The following is a 22,675-nucleotide window of genomic DNA, read 5'->3' as shown; positions in this document are numbered from 1 at the left end:
TAAACATTTTTCTTTACAAAGTACAATCAATGGTTTGCATTAAATTTTGAGTTTTGGTGTTTGCCTGTATGTACACAAAAGCTTATAACAGAAAATATGTCTTGATTTTACATACGGGACACAATACTGAGTTACCTTCATATTTTGATTCCTACCAACATAAACAGTTGATAATAACTTTCAGCTTACTGCTGTTTTTTAAACTGAAGATGAAGCAACATTTCCGCAGAGTCGGTATTAATCAACGTACTCAGTGATGACAAAGTAGAAATGAATAATCCTTTCTGGGGTTTCCACTGAGCATGAAAATTTTCTGGCAGGTTACTGGACTATCCTTATGATCCTAAAAATCATTTTTTGCAGTTATAAGATAAGAAGAATTGAGGAGCTAGGTAAGTTTAATAATACCCTATTAGCAGCAGTTGATAGTAAATGCAACATAACGTTTGTTTTGTCTGTCATACAAGGACTTGTCCTAGCAGATACTTTCTCTACTGGAACAAAAGTATCTGCATGTATTGTATGTCTTTGGCGAAACAAAACAAAAATAAAGAGACAAAAAGCCATTTATTGTCATGAGTGACTATTGCCATCAGCTAATATGAATGCATTGCTAAAATTAGTGAAGACAGGAAAATGCTGTAAGGTAAATATATACAGAGTTAAAATACATTTCTTATCCACTAGATAGTGATTTTGTGGCACTGTGGTTTTCAGAATATAACGTCTGTTGAGAGCAATGTAATTTTCAGTGCAAGCTAAAGCAAAAATACCTGCCCGCTGTCATAAACATGACAAACAAATCTGGAATGTTCAAAGTTCCACTTCTCCACTCTTGAGGCACCTTTAAGACATGGCACTTACTGTAAACCATCTAAAAATCAAGAAAAACAGACACAATAAGCCTGAATCTTCCATAACAACTTTAAAAATCATTGCCAGAGTCACTTGCATACGTAAACGATGCCTGTGTAAGGCTTGCCAGCAAAGCATCTTTCCTGAGAACGGAGCTGGGACACTCTCTGTGTATCATAAGTGTGCGTGCTCAGAGCTGTGATCGCTGTCATGGCTGTCATCATTCGCTAGTGAGTCCCCTGTGTGCTGGAGACCAGCTGCCCCAATGCCAGAGAGCTCGGAGGGGAGCAGCGTGCCTTTTTTCACATTCACCAGTTCCTTTTCACGGGCTGCTGCCCCTTGCTGGCCTCCTTTTACCCGCTTCCACTTCATCCGTCTGTTCTGGAACCAAACTTTTACCTTTGTGGAAGAAAGAAAAAAAACAAGAAAATAGAGATGGAGTCACTGAAGTTTGATAATCATCTTCCTAGCTGTAGAATAGCCCTGTCTTTTTGGTTAAAAGTGCCTCAAGGACTCCCTGAACTGCAGGAGATCAAGTCTGGGAGGGGATGAGAGCCCTGGGGATGTGAGGAGAATGACTGCAGGGGATGGAAAAAAGTTACAGCAAGAAGGCTGCGGGCCCAGCTGCAATATGCATCACTGCTGTCATGCCCTCAATGGGAAGACCTCAAAGCCCTTTAGAAAACACTGGAAATTCAACATGCTCTTGAAAAATGCATTAATGCCATTCCACAGATAAAGAAACAGAGACACAAATGAACCCACAAGGGACTGGACAGGAGATCCCAGCTGTTGAGTAGTCCAGTGTGGTATCCACAGTGCTGCTTATTTTCTAATTACATTTTAAAGAAAGCTAATCACTTTGGAGAGGAAATTCCACTGAAAAATTTTCAGTGTTTTCAGCCTGTTTGTTTCTGTTAACTGGTGGGTTTTGAGCAGAGCACTGTAAAAGTTCTTTTCCTCTTAATTTGCTGAAATGCCTGAAAAAGCATTTCTTACAGTCAAAACTTATTACTTCCCTGTCTATGTTACAAATGCCTTTAAATGAACCTGGTTGATAAATCCTTAATTCTATTCCATTTATTCAAATTTTTCACACAAATAAACACCCACAAAGGCAGACAACAAAGCAGTTATAAATTTGAATCAAAATCAGCAGTTAATCAAATAATTTCAGATAAGAATGGAAAATAAATCAATGGCATGAAAGATTAAAAATGTATCTGTACATTTGAAGTTACATTATACCCCAAGATTTTACTCCAGCTGAAACTCATTTCCCCTCCTCCCATTCTCTGTATAGAAATATATGGGAAAAAAAAAAAAAAAAAAAAGAAAAAAGAAAAAAGAAAAAAGTAAAGCTAAATTATTTGCACAGTTCTAAAGTACCAGCTCTGCAAACCACAAGCACTCTTTTTCAATAGCCAGAAGAAAAAAATGAAAAGGATGTGCATAGCATCTGTCAAATATATTCGACTAGATTAAAGGCCGATTTCAAATCAGCTTATAATACTGTCACTGAAAACACTATTTGTGAATGAAGGGAAGATTGTTGGATTTGATCCATTTAGAGTTAATGTTACTAAAAAATCTGATACATGTGTGTCTATGAAACACATAATATGAGGGTTCCACAGAAAAATAAACAATATCCACAACGTTTCCCTTGGAAAAAATGCAATAAGGCTTGCAATGCCGGTGTATTCTCATCTGTGCTTAGCAGAATGTGTTTTAAAGTTTTAAAAGAAACAGCAAGAAACCATCACAGCAGGACACATTGTACAACATGAGTAGTAGAGCCACAAGAATGCTGTCTTGCTGAATCTGTCTTATACATCCAGGAAACACTGTCGTGTTTAACCTTTACTATCACTCATAATTTTATATTAAAACTTTACTGCAACTGAATTGATAGCTCTCATCGTGATTTGTATCTATGTGTGTGGGAAGGAAGAAAGGTATTGCTATTTTTTAATACTCTATGCTCCAGTTAAAGCCAATGTGAGCTGTTAAAGCTGGTCACTTGGGAAAGAGCAAAATGATTCCAGGTTAGTTAAGAACCTTAAAGCCCAGAACATCCTTTCTTTTAGTCAACTCATTAGAAGCAAAGCAACTGGTATGTACGGTGAAATGAGCGTAAAGGGGAAGGTATTTGTTGGTGGCTGCTGTGATATTAGGAATTATCATAGTAAGATCACATATCAGACGTGTCCAAGCAAACAGTCTTCAAAAAGTGGCAGTATTGGTGCACCACTTACAGCAATGTGGGGGAAGTTAAAATGTCAGTTTGTTTATTTTGTGTTGTGTTTTGTTTTTGTTTTTTAAGACAATGAATTTTTTCTCGCAAAAGCCGTGACTACAGTGGTGAAGGGAAGTATCGTAAATGCGACCACAGGCACAATCCAAACGCCAAAAATCAATAGGCTTTGGGTTCACCCTGGTACAACAGAATATTCTCATCCCACTTCTGAAATAGTGGCCCATAAAATTTTGTTTCATAAGAAGAAATAACAGCGCTAGCGAGAAGTTTTAAAAATCTAAGCAATTCTCAGAATGCTTTTATGTTCTTGATGAAAAACAAAATAATAGTGTATACAATTAGTGGCTTCAAGAAAATAGAAGGAAACACATAAAACTATTAGAATCCAAAGGAGGGCTATGAAGATGGTTAAGGGTCTAGAGGGCGAGATGGGTGAGGAGCAGTTGAGGTCCCTAGGTTGGTTCAGCCCACAGCAGGGGAGCTGAGGGGCAGCCTCATGGTGACTGCAGCTTTCACAGGAAGCAGAGGAGTTGTGCTGAGCTCTGCTATCTGCTGACAGCAACAGGGCCTGAGGGAACAGCATGGAGCTTCGTCAGGGGAGGGACAGGTAGGGGCTAGGGACAGGTTCTGCACCAAAGTGGGATGGGCACTGGGACATGCTCCTCAGGGCAGTGGTCACAGCCCAAAACTGCCTGAGTTTAAGAAGTGTTTGCACAACACACTCATAAATATTGCTTGAATTTTGTGTAGTCCTGTGTGGAGCCAGGGGTTTGTCTCAATGATCCTTGTGTGTCCCTTCCACCTTAGGATATTCTATGATTCTTTCCAGCTTCCAGGTAATGATCAGAAGAGGTCATCATTCTAGGGAGTTTCTCTTCATTCAGATCACCTATCTAACTGGTGATCATTTAAAAAAAGAAAGAAAAAGTTTGAAAAAGAAAAAGTATTCGGGATTTTTTAGCTAATGATTTCAAACAATTCACATCTCAGTTAAAGAATATTAAATAAGAAATTTCATTATTGGTATGGCAATGATTTTTTTTATAATATAATGTAATATTATATAGTTTACATATATATATAAAATATAATTAATTTCAGTGAAATTTGTTATTAAAAATAGTGTGAGATTATTTTTACATCATTTGCTGTGTTAATGTACTGGGGTGCTCATATAAGAGAACCTAACAGTTTAGGTATTCTGTCTCTTTCTCTATATGTATATATCCTTATTTCCTTCATTTTAAAATACTGAAATCCACTTTTAACCCAATTCAAAGCACACTAATATCAGGGGGGAGTGTTTCCATCAAGTCCAGTGAACTCTATATGAGACCTCTTATGCTCAAGTGCTAATAATATGTGACAAGTCCTTCACTTGTTATTTCCTCTGAAGATCAAATTCAGATATAGGAATTCTGAACTTCCTTTGGAGCTGAAAAAGTCAGTTATGGCAGGTGTAGTAGTTTCTGATATGTGATCCATCCATATTTTTGTAACAGGAAGGAGGTGAAACAAACTATGTGAAGTGCTTCAGAGTATCATTTGTTTCAATTCATGGAAAACTGCCTTTCAGTTGCACAGATTATTTGAAACTTTGAAACACACACCAGGCAGCGCGAGGTGAGAAATAAACTGGGAGGGGAGGGAAGAGAGGAGAATATGAGGAGAGGAGAATATGAATGAAAAAAAAAATTAAAGAAACTTTAGAAAGAGAAAAAAAGATGGTCTAAAGACATGAATTTGAAAACCTTGCAGTTTTTTCCCAGTGGAAGAACAAGTTTGTTCCATTTACAACTTAAGCTAAAGCTATGACAAACTTGACAGTGTAGGAGTCCTTTTGCACTGCTTTAGTTAGCTTCAGCAGGAGCTGAATGTGCTCACCACCTCCCAGAATCAGGGTCTGATTGCCTATTATTTATTAAAATGCACTCCCTCTTCTCCTCCCTCTGACTAGCACAGAGTAAGTATATAGAGCAAGCATATGTATATCTGGAAAACAAAGGAAGTGGAGGGAAATGAATGATATTAAAGATGATGGTAGCATTAACAGCTGTTTCTACATCAGCACTTAGGAGCCAGTCTATTGAGCACATCTGCTTACTGGCACGAAAGCACAGCCTCTTTTCCCTTAGTCAACAAGTTGTTTAGCATCTGCATCTCCACATCTGATGATTAGGCTGTTACTTAAGATTTGAGTAAATGATATCACGTTCTGCGTCTCCTGATGTACCAGAGAAATGTTTTTGCTGTGACCAATTTATTTTAAGGAGTACTTTGGAAGAATCACAGAACAAGATTCAAAACAAGGGAACTGATATGGTTAGTCTACACTACTTCAGTTATCAGTATATCCTTAGATATAAAAGTCCTTAGTAAGATTAGGAACCACACTGTTCTGTCTTTTACATATAATTTCAGTACAACTTCATTTTCTGGACATTAGCACATAATTTTGGTTCCAAACAAGCACATCACCTAAACTGCTAATTTAACAATCCTTCAGTGGAGCCCTTCAGTCACATGGAAGTTAAGAATAGTTAACTTATACCATACTCTATAGATATTTCCTTTTGACAAAGGACTTTAGCATTCTGCAGATATAGAGAAAAGATTAATAGGTATTTTCTACAATTAATGATTATTCCTTAATAAAGACATTCTTCTCTGAAAAATTAAGCGTGATTGAATTCAAAATGAGCAAGTACAATAGTGAGACTTTTTCTATCAAGAAAATAGATATTTCTCTTTCAAAAAGCTCTTTTCTGAAATCTTATCTAAAATTAAGTTTTCTGTTCCCGATTTTACAGGCATAAGTCCCATACAAGATTAAAATGTAAGGCACTGATACCTCACAAGCCTTAAGTACTGGAAACAAGAGGGCTGTGCCACTTCAGGCTGTTGTTTAGCTATAAGAGATGCATATTTTTAAGTACAAGCCTTAGAAGTCAGTATCCCAAATTCTATGCCTAAACAATGTGTCAGGAAGAACATATCACTAAGCCTTTTATACATTTTCTCCCAGGTCAGCCACTGTCCTTTTTCTTGGATTGTTGTTTTTTTTAAGCCTATCAATTGAATTTCTTCTAGTGCAAGTAAAAATATGGAAAACAAAAAATAATCCTGATTTTTCTAAATTAAAAAGGAAAAGAAGGTTTACTTCTTGATTTTCTTTGGCTTTGAAAATGTTCCTTTTATTTTTAGATAGTACATTTATCTTGCCAAATTTTAAAGAAAGTCAAACTCCTGGACTTTACAGAAATCACTGATGTTCTACAGCTGAAACTTACCTTCTTCACATACGTAGAGATAGCATTTTCATAACAACTTACTCAAAACACTTATAAAAGCAAATAGGAAAGGAAAAAACAGGCATTTTTCTTTTCCTCATCTTGTCTATGAAAAAAAATAAGGTCAGCATCAGAGAATCATAGAATGGTTTGAGCTGGAACAGACCCTCAAAGATCATTAGTTCAACCTTCTGTCATGGGCAGGGAGACCTTCCACTAGATCAGGTTGCAAGAATCAAAACCATTAACTTAAAATTATTTTTACAATTGAAACTATCAACTTAAAATATTTTCAGAAACAAAGATAAGATGAGATTTTAATCAGTTTGATACATTAGTAGTTTTATTGAATTGAACTTAATTTTTTTTCCTTATATAATTGGATAGAATTCACATTTTTAATTAAAAAAAAGATCACTCGCAATTTTAAAATATATTTTAAGCTTAAAACCAATTTAAATAAATGTGTGGATATTAAATGTCTTCTAATTTATTATAAAATTGTATCAAAACATATCACTTAGAGAAATTTAACTTTTCTAAATTATTAAGTGGTACCAAAACCTTCTGATTAAAATTGCTTTAGTCACCTTCTCAATGATCTAACATAATCTACTCAGTGTTACATTACAGAGCTTTGCACCAAGTACTCACAAGTACTTTGCAGCAGCTGTTGAGAAAAAGGGGAGTTTGGCAGGTGCACAAAGGACAGCTGTAACTTTTGGCACCCAGGAAGGTGTAGGAGGGAGTTCTGGATTTTCATTACATAAAAGTCAGTTGAGGTTTGGTTACTGCTTAGGTGATACATTCTGCTTTATACCTCCCACATTTCGACAAGGATGGAATAGACATTATATTTCAGAAGAGAGCAGTGATAAAAGTATTTTGTTCTCCTTTCAGAAATCTTTGACAGCAGTCAATTAACTCCCTCCGCTCCCTCCAAAGAAGTCCCAGCTTCTCCACCAGTGCTCTTTGAAATTACTTTCACGATCACAGTGAATCAGTTAACTACTCAAAGCTTTTCTGCAATAGGTTTCAGGACTAATGCACTTTAAACAGAATTGGACACAATGCATTTCAGGTTGTTTCCTCCTCCTGACTTGCTAAGGGTGTATTTTTGAGTCTCTCTTATTTGTCTAAAGGCAGACAGGCAGCTTGTGAGGTTACTCCTAGAACTCCCATCTACCTTACCCTCCTATAACACATCTTTTGGGGGATCTGCCTTTAATAAATTCCTTTGCATATATAAAAGAAACTTACAAAAGAAACACAAGGTGGAAAACTAACTTGTGAGGAACGTCTGCTTGAGACAAAATGCTTCTTCACAGCACAAAGTAACCTATGATAGCCCTACAGGACTCTGTGGCTATAGAAGTCATTATCCTTGTACAGGAAAGAAGCACCATCACTTGTATTCATTTAAAGCAGTTCTACAGTTACTTTCCAAAATAAGCCAATCTTAAGCCTTTTCATGGCAAACTAACTCAAAATTAACATCTGGTTTTAAAGTTAGTAAGCCTCAAGAAGCTGAAGCTATGTTCAGCAGGGCCTCCCTAAGAAAGAGCTAGTGAAACTAGAAAGAGATTCTACATTTAAAAAGAGTAAAAACGATTAATTTGTACTTTTCCAATACCATTTATTCTGATTTATTTATTTTCTTCATGTAACCATAAGTCAGAAACTTGAAAAGTTTTTATCTCCTTGAACGGGTTACAAAACAAGCCATATCTTCATTAGATTTGTGCTTAGGAAAGGGTAGGGAATAGCAGAGCCTTACAGTCTTTGTAAAAGTAGCCATATGAGGAGCTAATATTTCTATCTATTATTACATGCACTGCTTTATGTTGCTTATCACAATCATATTTCTCCCCACCCAGAACTCCATGGGGTTTCTCTGCAGGTGTAAAGTCCATTCACAAGTAACAGCTTGAAGTACTTGGATCTTTGCTCATGGAATTGCTTGTTTGAATTCAGTCAATGTTGCAAAAGTAAATATACTATTTGAAGTTTTGCCATGTACATTCTTTTTCTTGCAAATGAAACTTATGTACTAGTTATAATTAAGTTTGCTAGCGGCATTCTTTCCTAAGAGAATGAATTGAGTTAGCACAGTGACTCTTATGGCTGGTATTTATATTGCTCAAGACAAACATAGAAGTATTATAGAGTTTTATTTTATGAACAATGTTACTTTAAATAAAACAAACAATCCAAACGATTTTAAACCATGCAGGCTCATTATTATATTGTGCATAGAGAGTGTTTAGCACATGGAAGCTTGGAATGAGCAGCTGCCTTTCAGAGAAGATGTGACAGCACAATCAGACAGATATGGTCAACCATGTATGATCAATTTATGAACTCTCAGGTGGAGTCTTTCTCTTTGCATTGGCTGTAACCTTATCAGTCAAATTCAATACCTAAAAAATTCTGTGATTAAATCCCCCTGAGCACACTGATGCTGAAAGGAATTTTCATCAAGTTACTTGTGATCTAGGGCTGAGGTACCATTTGCATGGGAGAAACCTTTCTTTTGGAAAACTTATTTAATATTTTTATAACCAAAACAATTTAATGTTCCAGTGTGGTTTATGGCCCCAGTGCCCAAGGTACTATATCAACATTACCTAAAAGCATTTAACTTATGATGTTGCCTCCTTCTTTTTCTGATAGAAAGGAGCATTAAAAAAGATCTTTGTCACTCTTCCCAAGTTGGTACTACATATAGGAAAGCAAAAAAGAAATGCAAAAGTACTCATCATTTAGAACAAAATGCATCCCTTGTCAACACACAATCAAAGGTTTCAGGCATTTTATAAATGACTGGTGGCTTCTGGGTGGATATTTGAAATTAAAGCTAAGGAGAAATAAACATTCTCGTTGCCATCAGCAGAATTTGATCTGACTAGGTGGGATTTTCTGTTTATGTTGGCAAACAGAAGCATTACGTATTTTGACTGTTTATTCCGGTAACCTTATCTAGCCTGCAGAACTGTAACATTGCTCTTTTGATTAGCTCCATGCAAAAAGATCTTGTGAGGTGGAAAGATCTCCTACTCTTTCTATATTTGGCAAGATCAATTCCATAAAAATGTCCATTTTACCACGCCTCTGATACCCCACTGCAGCTGCTTCCTCTCCTCATCCCACAGCGAGATATTAAAAAGCCTGAATGGAACCTTCTCCAAGTTTATCTGGATGTACAAAAAAGCCAAGAATGCGCTTGTCAAGGTTACAAATATCTGGGGAGTGAAGATATTTTTTAGTCTAACTGGCTCTTCAAAATATAATAGAGGCCTGCCAGCTGAAAATTATTAACTGCTGACTGAGCAGGGATTGTGAGTGCACTCCATAGGACATGGAGCAGGAATTATATGTACCTATACTTCTGGAATCCTTACAGTATCATAATAGAGCCATCCTACCACCAGATGTGCTTATAATGCTCTAAAAGTGCATTCTTAATATCTAGGCATTTGAGGTACTTATTTCATTTCTTTCTCCTGTCTTGTAACTCAGGTTTCCTTTTCAGGGAGTGATAAGATTAATTCCTTCTCCTGGTCCATATGCTGTGTGGGTTTTTTCATTATTATTTTTGTGAGATGGCCTTCCATGGGTCATTTATATTTGAACTAATTTTGTAAATTTTTTTAAAAGTCAAATGGAGACTTACTTTGATGACTGCAGAAAATGTTAATACCCTTATGTAGCATTTAATATGGTCAGACATATGTTTTTTCTACAGCTTGATTAAATGCCAGAAAGGTAATTATGAAGTGTTAGTTGGTCAGTGCCTCGTTTAAGCTGCAACGTATGGTTGAAATTACCACCATAGTCAAGAGGAAGATAAAGCTTTCTTGAGATAATAGACTATGATTTATCTCACATCTTGGGAAATAAACTGAAAGTTATAACACAACAATACTTTTCTCAAATTATTTTTTGCTCCTCTTCCCTCTGAATAATATAATGTCATGAAAGAGGAAAAAAGAAAAAAAATGAGAAAAAGAGAAGAAAGCAAGAAAGAGAGAGAAAAAGTGAGAAAGAAAGAAGAAAGCAAGCAAAAAAGAGAAAGAGAAAGAAGGGGAGAAGGAAGAGAAGGAAGGAAAGGAAGGAAGAGAAAACAATATAGAAGAAGAAAGAAAGAATTCTGAAAAAAAATATGCTAAATAATTAGGCCTGAAATCTTGTTTCTGAGGGGATACATTAGTTCATAAGATATCCACTGCTGTATTTGTCATCAGCTGAAGCAAATTTCAATTTTCTTTGGGCAAATTCAGTCTTTCAGGAGCTTGCATCATATATATTTACACAGTTATACAGTCTGTGATGAAACAGAGACTATAACTACTTGCATGTTTGAAGATTTCAAACAAAGGAATTACTGCCAACCAGGTACCATTTTTTTACACTGCAGCCTTTGTGGTAATACAGGATATGGAAACTACTTCAGAAATATCATTTCTGCATCTCTGGAGAGAGTGATCTGGGGAACCCCACTACTGTGTTCTTATTTAGTAACAATGATTTTTAGAGAAAGGCATGTTTTCTTGTATATGTTTAAAATAAGCATCAAATCTGACCTCCTCAGCTGGAACAGCTAGTATAAAAAAGGAATAACAGCAGCATGTAAACAAATAGGTGCAATTATCCCATTCATGAATAATTCACTCCGCTAATGATGAAAAGACAGGTCCTGAATATGAATTCAGTTTATTCATTGAAAAAGAAAGAACAATTAGTCTCACAGCAGATCTGTGCTAGAGTTTTTTCTGGACACTTTTTTAATCACTAAAATACTACTGTATACCAAATATGTAAGAAGATTCAAGCCTTTTGATTTACTGCTTTCAGTTTCTGAAGACTGCCATACACCATGGAAACCCATGCCCAGTTCCTTGACTATTTTTGCATTAAAGCAAAATATCTGATTTCAAAAAAAGACACTTCTAACTGATAACATTAGAAATGACACCATTACCTGGCTCAGTGTGATCCAGAATCCAAAAACTATGCCTAGATTTTCCTTTCAATTTTCCTTTTCTTTTGGATTAGCGATATAGATTTTACACTATACCTTTTTTTTTTCTCTCATACTACCTTATTTCAACAAGATATTGAACTGGATTCTATGGAGATGAATATTTTTTGTTTTCTAAATAATAGTGGCTTTAAAAAGGAAGACAGGAAGGAAAGCAAGGAAACAGGAAGGAAGGAAGGAAGGGAGGTGTCTATAGCAGCTCAGTTATCACTCTTTGACAATCTGGGGAAGGACAGAAGAATTATTTTGGATAATTAGGTTGGCTAATTATAATTCTATAGAAATTATGAAAGTTACCAGGACAATGAACAGAACTGACATTATATGACAATCAGAAAACAAATATACCTGTAACTTAAATGATTTCTCAGCACTAGTCTTGCATAGGATGCCTTTTCTCCTCCAGAGACACTATTCAGTATTTACCCTTACAGTATCTTAAATCCTTTTAATCTATCTACTTCAATCCTTAAAGGAAAGAATAAAACATTTTATCAGGGACAACAGTTAAATTCCAGATCAAATTAACTACTATTGAAAATGGGAATATGTTTTCCGAAGTCAGCAGATTACTTCTCACAAAGTTGCACAGCAAATAGTTAAAAAATTTTGCTGTTGCTGCTCAGTTTTACACAAATTTTAACTTGTTACTGAGGCAAGAATTCATTCCTTCTCTTAGCTGTCAAAATGAGGTGTGGAAGATATTCTAATTGTCTAGGCTTACATGAGTATGAATGAAAAGGGCAGAAAGTTATCAGTTGTTTGATACAAAATTGTATGCTTTATAAACCGACATATTTCAGTAAAGGAAAATGACCCAATGGAACCCAGTAACATCTTCAGGTCAAACAAAAAAGCATTGGTTTCTGCTTGCCAAGCTGGAAGAAAAAAAAATTCTCTAGAAACCTTCAAAGACAATTGTGTTTCATTCACATGTGTGAGTGAATGAGTGTTCACGTATTCACAGATTCTACCTGAGATGTCTAGTTACAGAAGATGTTAATGAAGCTCAAAGCAACTGATTTGATAATTTGTCATACATAGTGCTTGTGGTATTATTCTTACCATCAAACTTGGTCAGTGAAAATATGTGCACATACAGTATTTCTCCACATATTTTTCAAATGTTATTAATGTAACAATAGTGTGATCTGATGACTCTACACACATATAGATAGTTATCTCTACTCAGTGTTATTTTAATGCTGTCTCATGAATTCATCATCATCTTACCAACTGTAACTAAAGCAATCTCTCAATCATTCCTGAAGAAAGAATGACGACTTATGGGTGTGCAAAATGCTTTCAACTTCAATGATAAAATAGTAAATAACATTTCATCAGATTTGATGTTCTTAGGTCCATTATTCTAAATGCCTTTAATAAAACACATCTTTAAAACACATATGTTAGTGTAATTACTATTTGAAAGATAACTTGACCACCCATTTAGTGTGTTGGGATGAGATCCTGGAACACTTCTGTACGCATTTAACATGAATATTTCCATTAGAAATTGATGTGACAACATGCACAATGAAACTTGAGCATGTGCAGAAGTGTTTCCCGGACCAGAGCTTGGTGAGCAGGAAACCAAAAACAGTGATAAGAAATTCCATCATCTCCTCTGCTTTCACAGCACTGGGTAAGATAAAGTGGCTAAAAATGCCTGTATTCCAGTTTTGCTAGTGTTCCCATTCTTGCTGCCATCTGGAAACAGGATGTTCAGAAATTCTGGACAAATAGCAACTGCATACATTTAATAGACTAAAACAAGATGCTCATATTTGTTGCATGCAGGCAAACTGACTGCTTGTGCATACAGTACTTGGGTCCTACCACTCTCAGCCACATCAGCGTGGACAGATTAGAAAAGATATGCACCAGTTTAATATACATATTACTTTTGTCTTCATTTCCCATCTCTGCCTCCAAGATAATCTAATCTGTAGGTGGCACATGTAAAAATAAAGATTACTTGCATAACAGATAATAGATGTATATCTCTTTGATACAAACACTAAATCTGATATATTTAGATATTTGTAAATAACGTAAGCAAGAGTTCTGCTTTGAAGAGTTACTAACCACTAAGCATAACAAATAATGAGAAAGCATTTGAAGTTCATTGTTTTGCATCAGTACCTGTCTTTCAGTGAGGTCAAGGTTTACTGCTATCTCGTATCGCCTCAGCCTAGTCAAATAGTTATGATGAGCAAATTCTGCTTCCAGCTCTCTGATTTGCTCCTTGGTGAAAGCTGTCCTTTCCTTCCTGGGTTTACTGTTGACCTCTGACTTGTAGTTTCCTTCTTGGGAATCTGGAAAAACAAACAAACAAACAAAAAACAAACAAAAATGACACATTGAAGTGTTGGAATTGTACAGCTAAATAGTAAACAACCTCAAATTTAACAACACTGCCTTCTGCATAAGTTAAATTCTTCAAACTTTCTTTTTTCAGAAACACACGCTTGTCTTCATACCCATGGATCCTTCCCTGTAAATCAGGAAAACAGCAGAAACCGTGGCAGATATGAGCTGCTACTTCCATTCATGCATGTCAAACATTTGCTCTAAAACCTTGCAGTGTTTCATTTCCGTAATGGTTCTCTGTAGAATTTCTGCAGAGTTTCAACTCTTTACATTTTTGGCAACTCTCAGTGCATCCAAACATTGCAGGATGTATATCTTTTGATTATTGTTTTAATGAGCAATACTTCAAGAACTGTTCTCTCCTATTACTTCACTTGAGCTCAAGTATTTTAAAGAATACACTTTAAGGTTTATGTTTTCAGTGAAAAGAAACAGACAATTCGTAAGAAATTCAACAAACATCAGAAAGAAAACAGCAAGCATGTCCCATGTGATAATGGGAACCCTCTCCTACTCAAGCCAACGTGTAGGTAAGAAGGCTACGACATAGCTAGTAAGCTAGTATCAGTATAGAAAATTTCTTACTGCTACAGCTGATCACCTAAGGAGTACAACTGGTGACAGAAGAGCTCTATTCAAAGTTTGATAACCGGTCTCCAGGTTCCTCAGAAGGAGGTACGTTCAGTACACACTGAGCCAAACTACTGGACTCAGTGATAGCAATTCTATGGCTATTAGTAAGGAATGTTTAAATAAAAAGAGATCTAACAGTGGGAGGAGAAATAGACAGACACACAGACAGACAGACAGACAGAAAGAAAGAAAGAAAGAACGAACGAATGAAAGAAGGGAAAAGAAAAAAGAAAAGAAAAAAGAAAAGAAAAAAGAAAAGAAAAAAGAAAAGAAAAAAGAAAAGAGAGAGAGTGAAGAAAAACAGAGGAGGATCAGACATTTATATGTTTGGGAATGATACAACACATATAAATCCAAAATTAGCAAGAGAACAGTAGGAATATCATTAGTCAAATTCTGGCTTCATGAACCATCTTAAAAATGTCACAGATAAATTCACACTTCAGCTGCTTATTTAAATAGAAACCTGCATCAACATCCAAATGAAAAGGCCCATAAGAAATCACTCCCTGGAACTCTGTGTCAAATGAATCATCAACATGCCTGAGATAGTCCAACTGGCCAGCGAGTCCAATTTCAAAACTACAGGCAACTACCTACATTTTGTAAAGGTACAAAGGTATTTTGTAAAGGCTTTAGTTTTTATCCATTACTCTGCTGTGTAGAAGAGAATTGAATTTTTTTTCAGTCAGGGAAGTGGTTGATACTTGACTCAGTGCTAGAGTTATTAATTTATATTTTAAAGCTGATAGCTTCAAATCACTGAACCTCTTAGCTTGTGCTGACAAGACACAGAACTTTGTTTCAAACATGGTGTACTGTTGGTGTGTGTACTGAGAGCATATACCAAAGTGGCTGAGTGAGTATGGGAGCTGCTCAGGTCTAGCAGCAGCTGGCCTTCTCTAGGAAAGACTGCACTACAAGGCACACCCATTGGGTGCAGCATGGAACCAAGGTCTAATATCCAGACTTGGCACAGAAAACTTGACAGATCAAACCAAGATCATCATTTTTCCTTTTTACTAGTTAGTTATACTGTCACTGTAACTTGATTTTTCACTTGTAACAATATGCACATAGCTTTAATTCCCCAAAATTCCCTCTTCTGCCACCTCATCATAGGCCTATGTAGGTCCAAATACCATATAGATGACCTGACCATAGATACTTACGCTCCTATTTTAGCTTTCCACTGAAAAGAGACCTCTGAATTATTTTATTTAGCATTCTGTCCTGCTGTTACTTATACCAACAGTTTCATATGTTTGAAAGCAGGTAGAAGTGCATGTTGCTTACCTACAGAATGACACAGGAATATATTTCATGCAAGTCACTGCTAAAATCCTCTTAGCATCCTGGGTAAACCTGTGCCCATGTAAGGCCACGAGCCGTGCAGTATTCCCATGTCAGTAATTGTAACAAAGATTCATGGATTACTATTTTCCACATTAAAAGTTGTGACCTTAAATAAAGGTGATACATTTACAGATGACAACGTCAACACTGGAATTTCATTATTGCAAATAAAGACAAAAGCCGCAAAAAGCAACAGAACTTGTTTTTAAGTAGCTATTAACTTGTGCTGTGGTTAATAGTTTAAGGCAAGTACTCATTCAAGCATCTCTCAGGAGGATAGTAATCTCTGTAAGTGACTGAAACACTTTTTCTGTCAGTGAAGGGTTCTGAGAGGAAACCAGAATTAATATTCAGCCAGTAATATCCTAATAAACCGAGTCATCTTTTGGGCTAATACCCAAAGATCACAGTTCTGTGTTCTCAATTTATAAATGGCATCAGAATCTAAATTTCAGGTTCCTGGGATACTGATGTAAGGAAATGCAACTGCAACAGTAACATTCATCCTTCGTGTTTGCCAGCACAGAGAATTCAGCACTGCTAGCAACAACAGCCCACACAGACCCTGTGTGAATATAAGCACGCATGGACATCTGATTATTCAGACATTCCAGCCATTGCTGGATGCTACCTTTAAGTAAATGCCAGGTTGAAAATACTTGGCAGCTGCAGTTCTGTCAGCAGTGTGATTTCATCAGTAGACTGACACAGTGGCAAAGTTTCAGTCACTTTTTTTCTTTTTGATGCATGCCACTGAATGCATTTGCCTTGCTTCTTGCTAGGCAGACCCTAGCCTACATGCTGGAAATTTCTTCTGTACACAAATCTCTAAACGATTTCTCATTTTGTCACACACACCTGTCTGGGTTGCCATGGCCTACTAATGTTCCTTATTCTTCATGTGAATGGCAGGTTAAACAACACATTTGTATTTTGACTAGAGAATATACCTGCTTACCTTTCCTGTAACAACAGAATTTTCATATCTGTATTATTTCCAGTGTGTTGCTCTGTAGTATCTTTAAACCCTGACAGACAAACTCAGTGTCAAGGCCACTACAGCTACTAACAGCCTTCATAGCTTTGGATGCCCACATAATTGTCTTCAGGAGACAGAACTGCAAGTTTAGATCTTCAAGTTCATGTTGAAACATCGTAAAATACATGGAGGAGCTCACTCATGAGCCAATACAATTTTTCTGTTGTTCAGTGTTCATATTTACCCTCTTTGATATACCATAAATGCGAAGAATTTAGAATATTTTTATAATTCAACTCACATTTAGAAACGAGTCTTGTCAACTACATCATTGACAATACCTTTACTGAATCACACTTTTGTAAGAAATCCGTACTTTGTAGAGAAACTTGCAATAGTCAAGATACTCTAAAATAAACACATTATATTCAAAGTTGGAGAGGTACGCAGAAACCTGAAACAAAGATCACTTCCTCTTTCTCAGTACTGAGGTCCATGCAACAGTAGCACTGTCATTTTTGAGAATCTCTTTTAGCAAAGTTCTGGCTAGTAAGACAATGGTATTTTGCTTAATGCACTAGAGATAGTAAAAAAATTATCTAAAAAGAGACTTAGGTGGGTGTCAGTTGGGTGAACGCCAGTTTTGAACTCTTGCCATCATTTCATTTTCTTTGCTATAGTGCTACTGTAGTTAATTTTATTTTCCACTGATATCATGCTACGAGGAACACTAATTTTTAGAAATGTTATCACCTTAAGTTGTTGCTCCACCTTTCAGAGCCCTAAATAGAGCTTTTTTGATTGCATCTTTTTAAGTCTCTGTTGAACCAGGACTGGGAGCTCCCATTTCTTCCTGACATTTGGGTCTCTGCTCACATCACCTGACTAGTTTCTTTGGTGGAAAATGGGTGGGAGACTTGGAAGAGATTTTTGGCAGAACTAATGTCAGCTTACATCTGTTTTGCAGCTGTTGCAACTAAAGCAAAGAAAAATGTCCCAAAAATCTTAGTTTTCTTCTACTGGCTAAATCTTATGCCAAATGGTAGGTGTAGAGTCTGAGAACAAAGCCTACGGGGATCTAAGTTACAGTCCTTGCCTCTCAAAAGGAAAACATAAAATAAATGCAGATGGTAAAAACCACATGATGAAAAATATATCAATCTATGTTGTCTGTCTTCTACCTTCTCCCAGATGAATTCTGGCAATCTCTCAGAAGACACAGCTAACATGTAGGTATTAGTACCTTATCAGTCTCTTTTTGCAAACCTTTGTTCTTTGGATGTCACGTAATGTAGGCAGTTAAATGCTGCTTCAAGGAGGGCAGGTCATACCATTTTCTCATAATTGTTCTTACTATTTTCCAACATGTCTTTAATGTCTCCTGGTAATTAAAAATGCTTGTTGATAGCTGATGCAGAAAGTACCATCTAAAAAGGCATTAGAAGTTTAAAATGACTGTATAAAAGACAAAAGGATTTCAGAAGCTTAGATTTTTACTAAGCTTAATATTAGTTCAAAAATTATTAAAAAAAATAAATTACTAATTGTGCTAGTCTCCATCCTCCAAAGTTAATCTTACTGTACTCTTAAGAAATGATTGGTGTTAATTCCAACGTCTGTATTGTCAGAGCTCCTTTTTCCTTTGTTGTACATCACTGAGATAAAGCATACCAAGCAAGTACAGCATCTCAGTCTGGAATAGATCATTTTGACAATTTTGCTTTTGATATGTGCTTAGAAAAAAAAATAAAAAATAGAAAATAAAAATAATTTTAAAGAAAGGCCTGCTCACGGAATAGGAAAAAAAATACCAACCAATAAAACATCAGTGATACAGAGATCTGCTGCTGAGCATTCTCAGAATCAGATACAAAATGTGTCTGCTATTCTTTCTTATAATAGTTCAAAAACGTTCTGTCCTTATACAGAAATTAACTTTCTGTCAAGACCTGCAACGTAGGATCTCAGATAAGAATTTTCAAAGAGTAGTGACAACAAACATTAACAATTTGTGACACAGGCCATCAGAATTTCACCTCTAGCATTGTCTTTCAATGACCAGCTTCTCAACTTTTCCTCACATTTTCCAGCAATTTTCACAGAATGTCCCTACCGTGAATAACCTATTTCTAAATTTATGTCACTATAAACGTATAGAGAAGATGGATAAATTAAATGTTATTCATTGCATACCTTCCTAAAAATGATATTCAAGCATTTGTCACAAACAAGTACTAGGTGATATTTTAATTTAAAATGAAATAATCTATACAAATAAATCAACGTGAAAAACTTCTCACTTCTGAGTAGATCAACACTACTAAAAGCATTTATCTGAAACATAAGTCCCCTGCATTTGTTTAAATCACTAATGTAAACAAACGAGAGATCCTAAACATCAACAAGATACAACAAAGGCATGTGACTCAATGCCAAAGCCTTCTTTCATAACCTTCAAGATATCTGCAGTATGAGCTCAGGAAAAACTGCTTCAGTGTCTAGGCAATAATCTAGAATAATATCACTTATCTGAGATACACTGATGAAGAAGCAATTTTGCTAAATTTGCAAAGGGACATTAAGAAACAGGGAAAATATATAAATGTTTTTAATGGGTATGAAGTACATGCTGGTATATAGCTGAATTGCCTGACCTGATTGTTTCTGATACTTTATAGTTAACTGCATTTTCTGGCAAAATGAAATAGTTCACAGATACAAGAGCTGGCATAAAGTCCTCCATATGGTTCCTATTCTTTTCCCTGCAGCTACATGTGAGAACAAGATTTACCCAGAAATGGTCAATTTCAAACATTTTTTTTACATTTCATAGAGAATGCTAAGAAGTTTTTCCATTACATTTATTTTTCTAAATTTTCAACTCAAAGTTCCTTAGACTTCATATCTAAACTTACTCAGTCTTTAAAACACTGCTCATTGCTTTCCAGGATCCCTTGAAATGTTTGTTCAGTTAAAAATGCAATTCCAAATCACTAAACATTGTCAGTTGGTCAATCTGTGGCTACAATTCACTAAATGTGTTTAAAGAATCACCTCTGAAAATTGGAACAAACAGCACCTTCAATTCCATAATTCACAGTACTGCCTGTACAAATGGCCCAGTAGCACAAGTCTGATGTCAAAGTGACATGAAATCTTTTCCTTCTAATGAAAGCACATTTTTGTTTGCTTATTGAGTTAATTTGTTCTAACCCAATATGTAACAACTTTCAATTTAAAACAGCCTTATATCCACTCCCCAGAAAAAATAAATTGAAGTGGTGTAGCAAGACCTGTGAATATTCTGAAACACACTATATACCATCCTAAACCATTACATATCCAGTAGTGCTGCCATTTTATTTTATTTTATTTTATTTTATTTTATTTTATTTTATTTTATTTTATTTTATGTTATTTCAGCCTCCTGAAACTACAAGTCCAGGAATTATACTACAGTATTGGAAACACAGATTCATAATACTGTGATAGCTAATGCTGTAACTTTTGAAGATACCTATGCTGGAAAGCATGTGTTTCTGCCAGGTCATCTGATCTATATCACTATATAGATATAGTAATCATTTATTAGTAAAACTTTGCAAAAATAGAAGCCATTGTAGCTCTTCATATGGAAAACAATATAAGTTGTATAATTACAGCTTATGTTAGTATGAGAGAGTTGAAAGATCTTTTAAGAAACAACAAAACCTAAAAACCTGTTTAGAAATTCATCACAATATTTCCCTTTCAGAAAGCTTTCAGTATGCATTTAAATTGAATTTTATCTAGTGGGACTTCAAGTCCCATTAAGAGTTCCATAGACACATCTCTTACTTTCAGCACTGGATACACATGGAGATTGTTTATCTATTTACAGGATCATTTCTTTAATTAGCTTTCACGTAGAAGAGTTTCATTAATGAAGGTGGGAGATGCCACCATCATCTACTCACAGAATAGCAGTGAGACTTCTTGAGCAAGAATTGATTTATAAAAATAAAACAGGAAATTTTTCACACAGCTTTCTTTAAGAAAGACATCTAAGTGGAAAAATTATAGTTAAGATAGCAGCTCATGTAATCTTCCTTCTCTTGTGTCTCACTTCCTAGATATCTCCCACTGAGGTTCTTTACTACTCAAAGGAGGCAGAATAAAAGTGAAGGGAGATTAAGCCCACCCCAAACACTGTGCATACCTCAGTCATCAGCACTGGCCTGATCAAAGCCTTTCCCTTGACAAGCAGCTGTATCTCTTGTAAAGTAAGCATTATAATACTCCTCTGGGCCCTACTTTATTGTATAAAAATTCTTAGGAAAACAGATTTTTTCCTGCAAATGAAATACATGAAATATCTAAAGCACTACAAAGTGAGGGAAGTGCTTGCTTAAGACAAAAGAATACATAACACGAAGAACTTATTCAGATAATCACCTCTCAGCAGATCTTATCTCCCAAAAACACTGAGTTTTCATTTTAGCTTTACAAAGCAGGGAAAGCTTTATGCCCCTAAAAATGCTGGAGGAGCTAACAGTATTCTTGGATTCATGTTTAACAAAGAAACATCTGTAATTTCTGTCTGGAAAAACAAAACAAAACAAAAACCATTAAAATACTTAAACAATAAAGAATATAATCAGATAGTAATATAATATGTAATATATAATATATATAATATAATCAGATAATATAATCAGATAATAAGATAATACAACTGGTGAGCTTTCTGCAGAGTTGCTTTCTTACAAGTATGTGTATAACACAGTCTTTGTTAAAATATAGTTCAAGCTGTCCCACAGTGCATGAATTTCATTGTGAGAAGAAAAAAAAAGAAAAAAAAAATTTAGCTTGAAGACACTGACAGCAGCAATAGTGGAGGTAAGGCTAGTGAATGGAAAAATATGCTGCAGTGACCAGCCATTAAGACATATACACGAAAATTACAGTAGTATATGTCCTGTATGTACTGTTTGGAACTGAAATATCATGAAAATAGTTATATATTTATTCTCTACAAAGATAGGCACACACTCTTACTATTAAAAATCCAAAGTATATTTGGAAACGAAACATATGTTGAGCAATGCATTTTAGAAATCTGGTTTCTAAATTAATTTCTTTATATAAATGGTCATTAGTTTTACATGTTTTCAAATTTACCTTGATAGTCTTCTGCATTTAAAGCAGGAAATTCCATTGCAAGACCATTGCAAGAATGTCTGCTTCCCAAATGGCAGTTGGCTCTTGCTGTTGATTCTGTTGCTTAGAAATTTGGACATTCAAGATACTATTCTTGACATCTGTCACACTTTCACTGAGATGGTGTAAATTTAGTTATTCCTTATAAAGATTTCAGTTATTCACTTTCCAGATATCACTACAATAAATCTTCACTATGAATTTCCAAGTATCATCCAATTAAAAATCACTGTTGTGTTTTATCCATAGGCAAAGAGACTTTTCTACATGCAGTGACTACAGTCACCTTATACAAACTTTGCTGAAATCAAGGTGTAATTTCCAGATTTCATTGAGCATAAAGTCTGATGCCCTTTCCTCCTTAGGTATATAGATGTTATATGGAAATAATATCACTACCTCCACTTCTCACAAATTAGATATCCGTAGTAATACTGGTGGTTTTGTAATAGACCACACTGTGATGCAACATGTACCTTCACTGGAATAAATGATACAGGACTGAGTGTGTCATCTAGAACAACTTGTAAGTATAGAACAAGTTCCTCCCCAGGTTACAATGGGATACAGGCTGGTGCAAGATCAAGAATTTCAGTGGAAGTGTTTCTCTACTTCCATGATGTCAGAGCTGATTTTGAACCCATTATATGTCCCAGCTTGCTTGGTGTATGAGAAGTCTTAAGTTGATT

General features: G+C 35.6%; 1 protein-coding gene across 1 annotated transcript in view; it reads right to left on the bottom strand.

The window, feature by feature from the left end:
• Window positions 1-1,029: 1,029 nt before the first annotated feature.
• The window catches only part of MEOX2 (mesenchyme homeobox 2), a gene marked incomplete at both ends in the record, with an annotated part of 51,480 nt that continues 29,834 nt past the window's right edge, over window positions 1,030-22,675 (bottom strand). Inside the window, 2 exons of the mRNA XM_079538055.1 lie at window positions 1,030-1,254; window positions 13,592-13,764. Coding sequence (XP_079394181.1) covers window positions 1,030-1,254; window positions 13,592-13,764 — 398 coding nt within the window. The remainder of the gene's footprint in view (window positions 1,255-13,591; window positions 13,765-22,675) is intronic.

This window comes from Tetrao urogallus (genome assembly GCF_951394365.1).
Source record: "Tetrao urogallus genome assembly, chromosome: 7".
NCBI classification, from domain to species: domain Eukaryota; kingdom Metazoa; phylum Chordata; class Aves; order Galliformes; family Phasianidae; genus Tetrao; species Tetrao urogallus.
Note: the sequence above shows the minus strand (reverse complement) of the source record. Positions and strands in the feature narration are given on the sequence as shown.